This window comes from Barbus barbus (assembly GCF_936440315.1).
Source record: "Barbus barbus genome assembly, chromosome: 2".
NCBI classification, from domain to species: Eukaryota; Metazoa; Chordata; class Actinopteri; order Cypriniformes; family Cyprinidae; genus Barbus; species Barbus barbus.
In genome coordinates this window covers 6,661,872-6,676,623 of record NC_136730.1, presented here as the reverse complement: position 1 = coordinate 6,676,623, position 14,752 = coordinate 6,661,872, and the positions used below count along the sequence as shown (strand labels likewise).

The 14,752-nt window shown below is 37.1% G+C and overlaps 1 protein-coding gene across 1 annotated transcript in view; it reads left to right on the top strand.

The window, feature by feature from the left end:
* Nucleotides 1-636: 636 nt before the first annotated feature.
* The window catches only part of LOC306883352 (fibroblast growth factor 11-like), a gene marked incomplete at both ends in the record, with an annotated part of 54,134 nt that continues 40,018 nt past the window's right edge, over nucleotides 637-14,752 (top strand). The window contains one exon of the mRNA XM_079438542.1: nucleotides 637-829. Within this exon, the coding sequence (XP_079294668.1) occupies nucleotides 637-829 (193 nt within the window). The remainder of the gene's footprint in view (nucleotides 830-14,752) is intronic.

Here is a 14,752-nt window from a genome sequence, read left to right as displayed (position 1 = left end):
GAGGATCTCACTGATATGTGGAGCCGTACGGATAAAGCAATTGGACAATTTATGCCTTTTTTCTGAACTCGCAGAATGATTTCTGAGCCGGGTGATTTCTGAAGATCGATCCCACAGTAAATCGTGGCAGGGAAGGGAGAGACCAGGGCTTCTGGGAGCTCGAAGCTTCAGGCATAGAGTCGGTTAGAGGGTATGGTGGTGCTGTGATGGCTCACTTATCTTCCAGAATTCCAGTACGGCTCCATGGATCATCAGCTGCCACTATTCCAGTCCGTATGCTGTATAACGAGACCTGAAATACAGCAAACAATCCCAACAACGACAGCTGCCGTTCATCAGAATCACAACACCAGGAGTTTTGCATTCCAGGGACTATTTTATAGCCAAAGAAACAAATAAAGTTTATTGTGAACTTCACAACTGTTTTGCCCCACCCCCTTTACCCCTCTAAAACCAAGCCCCTTTTTGTTTCCTACCAAGTTGTGACGCATTCTCCCCTTGGTTATTGTGGGAGACCCCGCTGTTCTCCAAACGTCTACTGTCTCCTGCTCCTGTCCTCTGTGGCCCTGGGTGATCGGACAGGTGGGCGGCCCACTGACGCCCTCTGCGCCCTACGGGTGAGCGGGGCACAGCAAAATGGCTGCCCTCGCCAGCTCGCTGATCCGGCAGCGCAGGGAAGTCAAGGACCCCCAGGCCAACCGACAGATCTCCACCAAACGCAAGCCTTGCCCCAAGAGCAACAAGTCACTCTGCCAGAAACAGATCCTCATCCTCATCTCCAAAGTCCGGCTTTGTGGCAGTCGAGGAAGAAAAGTAGAAAAAAGACCCGGTGAGTTGCCCAAAACACTCTAAAACCAATCTTCAAACCTTCTGTCTTGCTTCAAATAAGATGAGTTCTGCTGTAATCTAAATCTGTCGACTTCCGTTGAGTTCAAATAGTGAGGGTGGCATTAGCATGTAGGATTGACAGGGACATAAGTAATCTCTTTGAGTTATGACATGTGTGCTGATGAATGATTGGTTTTGAAAGACCTCTGGGATCATGGGAGCTCAAAAATAAGGCTGTTTAGGTGGCATATAAAATATAGTGTCAGTTAAGTGTCATTGTTGACCGATCAAAACTAAACCAATCTGGGTTCTCGATGCTGCTGGCATGACATTTAACAAACAAAACCAATCATTTACTCACCTTCATGTCATTTCGAATTCTGCATGGCTTTCTTTCTTCTGTTTAAAACAAAATAAGGTATTTTGACAATGTTCTTCCATTTTTCATCCATACTGTAAAAGTCAGTGGGGTTCAATGTTGTTTTGAACTCGTCTGGCTTTCACTGTATGGATAAAAACAGTTTGTTCAAAATATCTTCTTTTATTTTCATCAGAAGAAAGAAAGACAGGTTTGGAACGACATGAGGGTGAGCAAATGATTATTTTTGCAGTGAACTATCCCTTTAAGAATGAACATTTCCACTGTATATCACAGTGTGTATGAGTGAATGTGATCCTTGAGACTTTGAAGGTTGTCTATCGTCTAGTCTCTACTGAAGAGCGTGTGTCGATATAGTGCGTTTATGTTGTCTGGGACCTAGAGCTGCACATCGCTTTGTAATCGTCCTGATCATTTCGCTGCATGTCTCTGTACCCCTTTTGACAACACCTGTTAATTTACGATCACCGACGAACATGATACACACCGCGATCCTTCATGCGCACATAAAAATGTCACAGTCTCATTTACTATGAGCGGTTCCAGTCTTTCCCTCCCTTCTGTCCCCCCACCCACCACTAGAAGCCATGTGTTTGTGAGTGTCTTTGTGTGTGTTTGTGCGGGGGTCATATGTTTACATAATTAACCCCAATGAGACATTTACCCTGAATAAATCATTCAATTGAAGAGGCAGGTAACATGTAGGACTCGTGGCTTATAATTTAACATATCATGGGATAACAAAATCAAACTGTTGTATGTGTCTTAATCTTTCCTGAGGGATCATTATGCATTCTACAAAGTCTTTTTTCCTTTATTGAGTAGAGTCAAGTTAGCTTTATGAAAAGCTGCATTTCATATAAATCTGTTTTTATGCATAAAACAAAAGCAAAATGCTGCCCCCATACATACTTTTATTAACATTTGGAAATTTTACACATAGTTTTTTTTTTGCCCTTGACAGCACGGAGGTCTGTAGAGTTTGATAAAGTGGACAATTGCTAAATTTATGTTTACAATTTTCATTTATCTGATGCTTTTGACTATCCAAAGCATTTATCTTTATGAGTCACAATATTAAGACACATGAGTATGCAATCTACTTTAAAGTAGAAGTGAAATCCAGAAAAGAGGAGGAAAAAGAGGTTTATTTATTTATTATTATTATGATATTAAACATTATTATGATATTTATGATTTTAAAAATGAGGTATAGGAAGTGATTTGGTTTGTGGTTGAATAAATGTGATTTTGCAGCATGTACATGACTTCGAGACCCCTCTGGCTTTCTTGATAAAACATGGGAAGGGATTACCCAGCAAATGGTTAATTTAAAAAAAAAAAGAAACTTGATTTTTTTGTAATGCAAAGTACAATACTTTGCATGGCCTAAAGGAACATTAAATGCAGATTTTTTAAATAGAACAGTGAGCTCCCCATGGCACATTTCAAACAGAGATAATAACAGTCTGAAGAACTGCCTGTGAATATTTGCATTTGTGCTTATGTTGCTTAGAAGTACAGGTGAGACCTGGGTTTTTCTCACTAGGGCTGATTTTGGACCAGATTATGCACTAGACCACAAGAGTTATTTTAGATACTTAAGCGGGCTGTGGGGAATACTTGGAATATAGTGGGATTCCTATTGTGCTTGTTAAAATCTTTACAAAATATGCTGAAAATAAAAGTGCATTTTAGAATGGTGATTTTTAATAATATTAATGATAATCCCGATGAAGGGGTTGTTGAGCCTTTATGATGGGACTTTGGTATAGGGATAGACAAGAAAGTTTGGGAAATGCTGAACTAGATCCAGTCATCACAAATCCACTGTCCGGAGGGTCCCATCCTTTCTAAGGGCCCAGCTTTGCACATGTCACTAGGGTAGGATATTTATGACATGTGTATCCCAAGTAAATCACAGTAATCACCATGGAAACCATAGTCCCGTAACGTGGCATCTGCTGCCGCAAAGTGCCTCACGCCAAGTGGTAATTACGTCTATGAAAAATGGTGGCGGTTGGTGGTATTTGGCGCAGTAAAGTAAGAAATGTTTTCTGTCAGTTTGGGTTGTATAGCTTGGGCTGCTGCAGTAAAGCTTACATCCTGTGCTTTTGTTATGCTAATGTTGACTGGATGATTTTGCCAGCCTTTTGATGGAGAGGATCAGAGAGAGAGCACTTATATAGTGTTGGCTCCTCAAAAGCACACTTTTGCCTGTCAGCACAAAACTAGAGAAAGAGCTGCTTAGTACGTATTTCATGGAGTGCTGTCTGCTTCTGTAGTTCCCTTTCCTTCTCTGATTCTGAATGAGAGTATCTTACACAAACTTCAAATCATCTTACATTTTATGTCTCCTGTCTATTTATGTCCTATTCTGTCTTATATCTCTCAGGCTACAGTTTTGGGTTGACCGTTAAATAAAGTTTAAATTGATGAAATAATTAGCTGTTGGGGTAAGATGTTGTGGCTTAGAGGAATGATTCTTGTTTTCAATGCAAGGAGTGAAGTTGACATTTTTACATGATATCAGAAATTTAGATAAAAAAAATGTGGCACATTGTGATTTGGTCCACATTTTTAATTTTTGGTCCTGGGGTAATATAGTGTATATAAGTATAGATATTATAGATATATTATAGCTAATATAATATAATATAATATAATAATATAAAATAATATAACACTTTATTTTAAGGTGACTTTGTTACACATGTTACATGTAATTACTATAGTATTACCACAACATTCTGTATAATTACATGCAATAACCATAAACCATACCCTAATCCTAAACCTAACACTATAGTAAGTAGATGTAGTTAATTAATATTATTCAGTACTTAAATGTATAATTACACTGTAACAAGGACACCTTAAAATAAAGTGTAACCTAATATAATATAATGTTTAGTAATAATTATTTTATAAATAATAGCACTAATATAATAACATAATATTAGTACTGAGTATTAAATCCTAAAGTACTAATATTTAATGCTTAAAAAAGTTTTTTTTTCACATTTTATGTTGCAGCTGAATCCTTTTTTTTTTTTTTTGCTGTGTAGCTCTTTGTGGAATCTGCCACTCTGAATGTCTTTTTTAAAATGCCATAAATAGAAAAGTGGCTAAATTTTAGCACACTCCCTGATCTTTTCACTTAGACCTTATCAGTTTGAGTGGCACATTTCAACCTGGATTATATTGTGATCCAGTCACAAAGTAATGCAGGTTTGCAAAGAGGTTGTTAATTTGGAATGAATGAGGTAAAAACCATATTTGTATTATATTATGTTATTTTTTATTTAATTAGAGTATTTATCTTTATATGTAATTACATAAAGAGATGCACATCTAGACTCTAAAGTCACATGATGCTGACTGTATGACAGATTAAATCAGCATCAATGTTCCTGAAGTGTTGTGTCAGGTGAGATTAACAGACATTAATTACTACCGATCACCAATCACAAAAGCCCACTCAGCATTTAACAAGGTCATCCGCATCCCCCCAGCACAACGCTGCACCAAAACACACACACACACACACACACACACACACAGACATGTTGGGTTTCCATGTTTTATGGGGACATCCCATAGGCGCAATGGTTTTTATACTGTACAATCTGTATGTGCTATTGCCCTACACCAACCCTACACCTAAACTTAGCCCTCACAGGAAACATGCTGCATTTTTAGATTTTCAAAAAACTTTATGCTGTATGATTTATAAGCTTGTTTCCTCATTGGGACCAAAAAATGTCCCCACAAGATTAAGATTTACTGGTATTACTATCCTTGTGGGGACATTTGGTCCCAGGACGTGATGAATACCAGGTGCACACACACACACACACTCACACACACACACACACACACACACACACACAGTCTGAGCGATGAGTTCATTTGTCACTTTTAAATAGTGAATGGGATTTTAATCAGGAAACTTGAAGCAAACTGTAATGATGCAAAGTGTCCTAATCAGAGACTGAACATACATACACACACACACACACACACACACACACACACACACACACATTATTCACCCATAAGACAAGCTAAATATGATGTTTGTGCAAAGGTTATCCTTTCAGCTCAAGAATGTGTGTGTGTGTGTGTGTGTGTGTGTGTGTGTGTAACGTGACAGGAGGACAACTAGCAATTGATAACGGATATTTGTATGCGTTGCGGTGTTTGCAGATCGTTGGAGCACTTCATTGTTACTGGGTGATTCATTCGTCTGCCTCTTATTAACATCCTCTGATTCATTAATAACACTCTCCTGTCCTGCTCTCCTCTTTTCATTCATCTCTTTTCCAACACTCTCCATTACAATTCTCACACAGAACCGTTGCCACACTCTCCCTCTGTCTCATTATCGTAGAGCCTAGCATCTCTTCTTATTGTGTGAGCCTGTCCTCTTGTTCATGCTCTCCTGTGTTTTCTCTCTCTGCTTTCTTTCTTTAAGTCTAAAGTTGTAATGATGTCGGCTGGGTAGGGCCGTTTGTCTCTTGTTGACAGTGGCATGGACAGTCATTGTGTGTGTATAATGGGAAAGTTGCCTGCACTGTTTCTGGGATATTGTTCTGCTGTTATGGGGCAACTCTAGACTACTGGCTTCAAGCTCATTAAACTGTGTTTGTATGTGGATATAATTCTTTCTTCTCGGCTGTTAGTAGCCCAGGTGACAACATGTATTCACCTTCTGTCTTTCTCTTTTCTGTACTCAATTGTGTGCTCGCAGATTAACAGCTTTACTATAATGAAGTGTTTTGTTTAACTCTGTTTGGCTAAAGAAGCACTTAAGGCCTGTTCACACCAAGAACTGTAGGATAACTATAACGATAGCTATATTAACATCCACACAACGCAGTACAACAATGTTTTGTTTAAGTGCGTGCTGCAGTTTTGTCGTGTGTAGCTTTAAATGCTATTGTTTTTATAATTTATCAGCTCTGAAAGTGATTCCAAGGATATCGTTCCTCTGTGCCAATATTGTCATAGTTGTAATGTGGACTATAATGATTTTGAAAAACCTTATCTTCATTGTTAATGTTATATTTATCATCCTTAGTGCGAACGGGCCTTTGGTCATCATATTTTTACCTGATTTATATGAATAATACAGTGACTTCTGTGAATTTGCAGAGTGTCACAAATCTAAAATCTCCCATGAGGTATGTGATAGAAGAATGTTAGATGACAGTCCTTCGTAAAAGGACTCTAATATGCCATAACGTATAGCCTATAGTGTAAGTTTATGGGATTTGGTGGTGTTTTATTGAATGGTGCTGTTAAATCTGTTATTGGAGCATGTATAAATGTTAATGCTGGCCTGAAACTCTACAGCATCCATCATAAGCTCTGCTGTTTGATAGATAGTGTTTCCTCCTCCTCTTTATTTCTTTCTGTCACTGTTTTCTCCATCCCAGGATAGTGGTAGGTCACTGCCTCGTGCTTTGTTTTATATTGATTGAGTGCTAGATGTTTTTTTATCAGGCACATGTAAATTGTACTGGGCAATCAGAGTCTGGGTGACCTCCTATCTTTGAAGAGCTTCTCATAAAAATATGTGTGTTGTAGTTGTTTAAATGTGTGTCGTGGTTATTTGTTGTTGTAAATTTAGTTTACAAATCAAATTAGGTCGCAGGAAAGAGCATCTGAAATGTAAATTGTAAAGAAGTTAAATCTGTAAGCTGGTGTGCTTATTTGACATTTATCCATTATATCCATCAGTTTCTGTCTATAAAAATTTTCTTTTCCCATTAGACAATTATGGTTTTAAAAGGATAATCCACCCAAAAATGATTCAAACTAATTATGTCATCATTTACTCATCCTTGTGTTGTTCTTTGTATTTTGAAAAATGGTTAAACTGTTTAACTTGTACAATGAGTGTCAACGAGGTACAAAAATCATTGCACTCACTGACTTTCATTATGTATAGAACAAAGAGAAAGATAGTTTTCACTATATCTTATATCTTATTTCATATTCTGCAGAAGAAAGTAAGTCATAAAGGTTTGGAACTAAATGAGAGTAAATGAAATAATTTTCATTTTTGGATGAGGTATCCCTTTTGCATAATAATAAAATATTTTTGGACATAGATTAGCTAGCTAGACACTTACAAAACTGGTCAACGACAGCAACCAGGAGCCTCATCAATTAAAAAGTGACACATGCTGGAAATATTACGATGTGCAACCACTAAAGTCAGCATAGCAGCTCTGCACCATATGGTGAGTATAATTTCTTTATACTGTAAATCACATTTTTTTGTGAATTAGGGATGTCAGTATGGCAGGTCAGCTAAAATATTTTAGATCAATTATTAAAGGCCAAAAGGCTTTTTACACTATTATTGATTGGGCAGATCAATTTTGCACACAAGTATCACCACCAATTATATTTAATTGATGAATTTATGTTTTGGTAAATTTATGCTTGACAATGTAGATGTAGTTGTTTGTTAGTTAATATAGAATTCGATTGCAAAATGTGGTGAGTTTACCATTTACAAGTTGCGGGTTGATAGTACAATATACTACAAAACACATGAATAACATTCTGATGCAAATGTTTCTATTTTCGATGTAAGGGAGGGCAAGATTATGGTGGTTCTTATAGCTGTTATGAGAGTGGGTTGAATGTATGCCTTGAGATCTCTGGCTGGGTAAAAGCATTATTGTGCTGGCGATAACCACGTAATATATGCAGCCAATGAGAGATGTGTATTCCTATAGCTCTGAGACAGCCTCTCCTGTACCACAAGCTTTATATATATTCCTGTGGGTACAATCGAAACAGTCTTTTGATGCTGAAATAGCCCCTCTGGCTGAATTATGTTGACAGTTTTTTGTTTTTAGAAGCAGTAGATATGCAGAGATTAACAACAAAGAAGAGTGATCTGAATGGCTGAGGTGGGAGCATGAAAGGGTTTTATATATGGCTCAGATGTGGTTGTAAACATGATCCAATGTTCTGTCCTTTGTCACTGGGACAGAGACATGCTGATAGAATACTGCTGTTGTTACGTGTGTTTTATTTGGAACGGTTCTTCCACTCTTAATGTGACCTCGACGCTTTCCTGCCAAACTCGCAGAGGGACCTTAGCAAAGGTCATATGCGCAAACAGAAACACACTGAGAGCTTCTTCTGTTTTTGGTAGTGTAACCCAACACAAGATGACCAACTTAACAAGAGAAGAGGCATCAACAATTTAAACGCATTGAGAGCATAGTTAAGGTGAGGTGTAACCTTAGCCCTACATAAGAGGAAACAGATGCACAGAACAATTTAAAGCACACAGCACAAGGCTCAAAGCTTTGAAAACTGTGCTGTATATATATAGTAGAATTGAATGTTGAATGATATCTCTGGATTATTCATAGTATCACAATAACATGGAACCTGTCTCTGCAATATATAATGTAGATAGACACATTAATGTATAACACGTTATATGCTACACAGGTCTTCTAATTTAAGATTTTGCACCATTCAAATCTGAATGAAATTCGAATTCAATTTGTGTGTTTTTGCACAAGATTAATACAAGGGGAGATCTGTTAGTGTTTAATGATCTGTTATATTGGGATTTCAAAGGGTTTGTTTTTGTGGGTTACCAATATGGTGAAGAGTAGAGCCTGTGGTTAGGTCAAGGATAGGCCACAGAACATTAGACTATATGATGCTTTATTTAAAAAACAATGACTGTGCACAATATAGCATAATGTAATCAGCTCCATTAATTGTGTTAATACATGCATGTGTGCTTGCTATTGCTAGGTACTGACAATTCATTGCTAGAGATTTTAATTAAAGTTTTTTAATGATTTGATATCACTTTAGTATAGAGACCAATTCTCACTATTGAGTATTAATAGCACTCATATTATTACAGGGTTAGTTCACCCAAAAATGAAAATTAGCCTGTGTTTTACTCACCCTCGAAGCATCCTAGGTGTATATGACTTTCTTCTTTCTGACGAATCCAATCGGAGTTATATTAAAAATTGTCCTGCCCCCCCCAAGTCTTACAATGGGGTAACCGGCTGCTTTTTGTCAGCAGTCCAGAAGACGTGAAATAAAGCGTGCGCATCCTAATAAAACATGCCTCACACGGCTCCAGGGGGTGAATAAAGGCCTCCTGTAGCGAATCCATGCATTTTTGTAAGAAAAATCTCCATATTTCAAACATAATAAACCCTTTTTTCTCACTTCCGCTGACTGTCGTACACGGAAACTGCCGTGTACGACGTTGACGTCGGCGTTGCTCAATTAGTGACGAACGTGGAGAGAGAACAAAATAAAACGCCGGTCACGAATTAGAAGCACAAAATAAGGATTTGTAAAAAAAAAAAAAATGTTGGAGGATTTTGATTTAAGCTAAGAGGAAACTCTTTTCCTTTGCTTAAGTAAGGAAAGTTTGCTTCCTTTGCTCCTGTAAACAAACTCGCGAGACTAGCATATCTAGTCCTACGTCATCCGCCGGAACGGCTTGCACGTATGACAGCCTTTTATTCAAGTCTCGGCTACACAATTTATTTGACTGGATTTATAGTTTAATTTAATATTAAGAAAAATTATCTTTTGGTGGGCTCAAATGGAATAAGAAGTTCACATACAGTAAATATAGATTTTAAACTTAAATGGTTTAAGGCAATCAGTTTCCTCAAATGGTTTTAGTTACCTTAACTTGTTGGATTTTACAATATAGCAAACGGGATAAAACATTCTTAAATTCAAGCATTAAATACATTTGAAATTCCACATAAGTTAATTTTAGTTTATATTTTTCCTCATATTTAAATATATGAGGAAATATATCTGAAAATATCTTTTGTGGATCACAGTAAACTCCTTCTGATATTCCAATTGAATATACACACATACTAAGGTATGTAAAATATGCCACATCTGCCATCAGTGGCACTGTGTGCATGATTATGTTTATCTACTGTTATTCCGCTGAAGTCTCGCTAGGCAACTATAAATTTCCTTTGCTGATGGCTTTCAGCTGGCATTTTAGTTTAGTAAGTGTTGGGAAACCAATGTGTTTTTTGATTGAGAGCAGGGTGTAATTGCCAAATTCGAATTTCTACCTTACATAGAAAATTCTGCCATCATATATGGTCCTTATGTCTCTCAAAAACCATGTGATTTCTTCCACTGAACACAAAGGGGTAATTGAGAAAATGTCAAAGTGAATACTAAATGAAATCTGTACAGTACGGTGGCCGAGAAGTGCAAAACAAATCACGATTCTGAAAACAAAATAACAAATTACAAACTCAAATGCAAATCTAAAAAACAAAATAACAATTCAGAAAACACAATGACAAATCCGACAAACCGGAAGAGGTAGGTATAGTTTGAGACAGCGCCATTGGTTTGGGAAGAGATTACTCATCGCTGATTGGACGAAACATCTGTCAATCAAGGTGTACAGGAAGAACCAGAAGAAGAACAGCAGAGTCAATTAAAGCATCAGCTCTAGTGGTGCAGATGATAGAGTGTGTGTCATTGTGTTTTTGGACTGGCGATCGACCAGGGTTCGAGTTCCAAACTTTTTTTTTCTCCCTTTTCAAATCTCGTATCGCATCGGAAAGGCATTTATTTTCAATAAAAATTAAGGAAATAATCCAAAAGTTGAAAATAAAGTATCGGGTAGGGTTAGGGTGGGTGTAGGGAGAGCTTTATTGTACCAATAATGTGGCATCCATTTGAATTAAAATTATAATTTTCACTCAATACGTTATTATTGCATACTGTGTTTTGTTTTTGTTTTTTTTTACTACAATGCTGAGGTGCAGATAATTCCATTATTTGCAACAAGTAGTATACATAGCACAAAATCCTATTTTCCAAAAAGCTATTTTGACTTTTGTTTGTCTAAGTTTGTCTACCGGTTTGTCTGATTTGTCGTTGTATTTTCTGACTTGTTATTTTGTTTTCGGATTTGTCATTGTGTTTTCTTATTGTTATAATGTTTTCGGAATTGTTGTTGTCTTTTCTGAATTGTTATTTTGTTTTTTAGATTTGCATTTGCGTTTGTAATTTGTTATTTTGTTTTCAGAATCGTGATTTCTTTTGCACTTCTCGGCCACCGTAGTACAGTATAGACTAACACTTCATCACACATAATAAAAGGTAGTCTCTTGTAGTTGGTTGTTGTATTGACTGGCTTCAACTCAAATGCTCTGTTTAGCAGCTATGAGCCCTCATTCCCCTTTAACACACACACAGACAACACTTGATGCATTTAGAGCACGGCGTCCTAAAACAGAAATGTCATTGTGTTCCAGAGAGGTGTTAGGTTGTTTGGATTTGAGTCTCAGGTTAAACTCCTCTGTGAATCAAATATACATGCGTAGACAGAAAGACCCGCACAAGCGCATACAAACACTCACAGCACCTCATACAAGGAAACTCACATGTCGTACATTTCCTAGAAGTTCACACCTGCTGGGGGCGATTAATCCCGGCGTCTCTTGTGTGTGTGAGTGTTTATGTGCATGTGTATGTTTACCTCTGCACGCATCTCAAGTTTACAAGGCAGGTTTGATAACAGGTGTGTTAGAGAGGGGGAAAGAATTCTCTTGATCTTATGTAATGCACACACTGCTTTTAACAGACTCATTGCTAGCATACGTGTGAATGTGTCAGTCGCTCAACAGTCCATGACTTTGCCAAGGTCTTCGCTCTTCACTGTGACCCCAGTGTACCCTTGTGTCTCTCAGATCAAAAATAAATAAGCAGACCACCATAACGTTGGCTTTCTATTATCTTTATCGTGTGTTAAGGCCTGGGTGTACTTCTTTTTCTGCATTCCGCTCCATCTCGTGCACAACTCAACCAGTTGTATGAGCGGGTGTGTGGACCGTCGCAGAATGCAGATGGCCGAAGTAGACACTTAATATTTAGTTTTATAATCATTTTGATAGCACTAATGCTATTGGCATTATTTTAGTTGAAATGTTTGTTGTTGTGGGTGTTTTTGTTTTCTTTGTGCACAACGATGTCCTTACTACCTTTCTGAGTCTTGAACATGGTGGTTGCGTTGCTGTATATGCAGGGTCAGAAACCTCTCAGATTTCATCAAAAATATCTTAATTTGTTTTCCGAAGATGAACAAAGGTTTTAGGGGTTTGGAACAACGTGAGGGTGAGTAATTAATGACAGCATTTTCATTTTTGAGTAAACTATCCCTTTAATCTCAGCTGGTGTTATTTAAATATCTAGTTCTTCATATGACTTATTTTTATTTTGAATTATTAACTTTATCATTGGTAATAGTTTGTCCTAAACAAAATATAAAACTTCTAACTATAGAATAAATGAGATGTGAAAGAAAGTAGAAAAGAGTATTATGACTGTACTCTATTTGAGTGCTGTCTGTCGTTAAAAGATGTTCTGTTGAGAGTGTTTATATTTTTAGAGTACACTGGACTTATAGAGACCCTAGAGGGGAGCATGGGACTATCTGTGTATCAGTATGGTAGTTATGCCCGCTGTGTGGACTGATCAAGACACATGTGTGTGCTTGACCACGCATGTGTGTGTCTCATGGGTGATGTATGTGCGATGAGTACAGTTGCATGTAGATGCTGGTTGTTGTGTATCCAGTATGTTTGTTGTTTGCATGGATGCATTCTGTGGAGTCTAAAAGTATAAGACAACAAATTTAAATTATACAGAAGTCTTTTTTCTTTAAGGTGAAATAAAAAGAATAAGAAATATTTAAACACCCTTCAGTCTCTCACGCACAAACAGGTTCCCTTCATGCACATAAAACATGTCACAGTTGAACATATTTACTGTATACTGACAGATTGCCCATGGGGTTTCCATTCTTTCTGCAGGAAAACATTTATTGATATCTATCCTGATAAAATAAGAGATGAGTGGAGAATGGCAAAAAATATGAACTGCCCATCCATGCACAGAAAGAAATAAAGATGTGTGTGTTGATTGCAAGGAAATGAGCAGCTCTTGGCATAACTGTAGACAGTGTGCGGTAAACAGCTTTTAGATTTTATGGCTAATATATTACATATGAAGAGAGTAACAGTGAGATTTTACTGAGATTACGAATTGCTAAAAACTGAAATGATGATATTTGACTTAAATTTGAGACTACTTATTTATTTATTTATTTATTTAATGGTTTCATTTTATAAGTTTGTCAAGTGGGTTAAATGGGCCATTTTGCTGTTGTTCCTTTATGATGTTTATGTATGTCATTTAAGAAATGATATACAATGTTGTCATGTCTAGTATCCAGTTGTCACTATTTTTCAATAACAGCTTCATTGCAGAGCCTGCATTACATTGTGGTGGGATCACAAAGGAATCTGTGCTGAAATGTGCCATGGAGTCTTTTAAGGCTGGCCTGACGTGATCAGGGATCATTAAAAATTGGCATCCACACTTCCAGAAGCAATCTACAAATGTTTAATTATAAAACTGCAAATAAGTTTCCAGTTTAAAATCACAGTGTCTTTACATAGAGTACTACATCAGAGTCAATTATTTAAAAAGATTTTTCATCATATGTTCCTTTTAATGCTATTTGACCAAGCACACGTGATACGTGAGCACAGTTTAGCCATAGAGGCAGGGTGAATGTAGTTCCAGTTCATTACAGCTAGTCTTAATTAATTCAGGATCTCCAAATGACGTCTGAAAATTCAATTCAGGGTTGAACTAAACACTAGTTTACCATTTGGGTAAATCTATAGAAGGCAAAATGTCGACAAGTACATGTTTCTGTCCCTAACAGAGGGGCTCAAGCATGAGCTCCCCCTGGACACTAGAGAAATGGTAGAGTTGAAGAAGGAGGGTGTTCTGGAAGGTAAAGGTGTCTGTTTATATGCATTTAGATTGTACATTCTACATATTTGTATTATTTATGTGTTGATATTCAAAAATCTTAACCAACCTAAACTTTTGAACAGTGTATATGTAGTTTCATTATAATTAACTTAAAGCAGTAAAGAAAAAACATTTTATGTGAGTGGTATAACATTCTGTTGCACAAGCTAAAATAGAGTTTGTTTTGAATTTTGATTCAAGTTGACAGACATAACCTCTCCAGAACTAGACGGATACAGAGCAAGAGAGTTTATAGTCAGTTCTTGGCAAGATGGTTGAGAGAGCGCAATGGATGTTTGTATGTTTATAAGAAAGAGGGAGTAGTGTCTATGTGTTAATGGCTATTTTCTCAAAAAAATATTTCTTCAAACCCTCTCTTCATCCTCATTTTGATTCACATTCTGCCAAAAGTTAACATGGTCATTAACGTTCTGTGATTCAGCTTATCCTCTGTCCCTGCCTGTATTATTCCCATCAATTCATCTCAATGTCTTGAGGCGTTAGCTAGCAGATTGCAGCTCCATTAACTTGAACCTCTCTCTCTCTCTATTTCTCTCCGTCCTCTTCCAGATTTCATCTATCCATGCTCGCTCGTCATTAATCCGTTTTCCCATCTTCATATTTGGTTTGATGGAGGAGTGAGAATGTTTGCGTGGA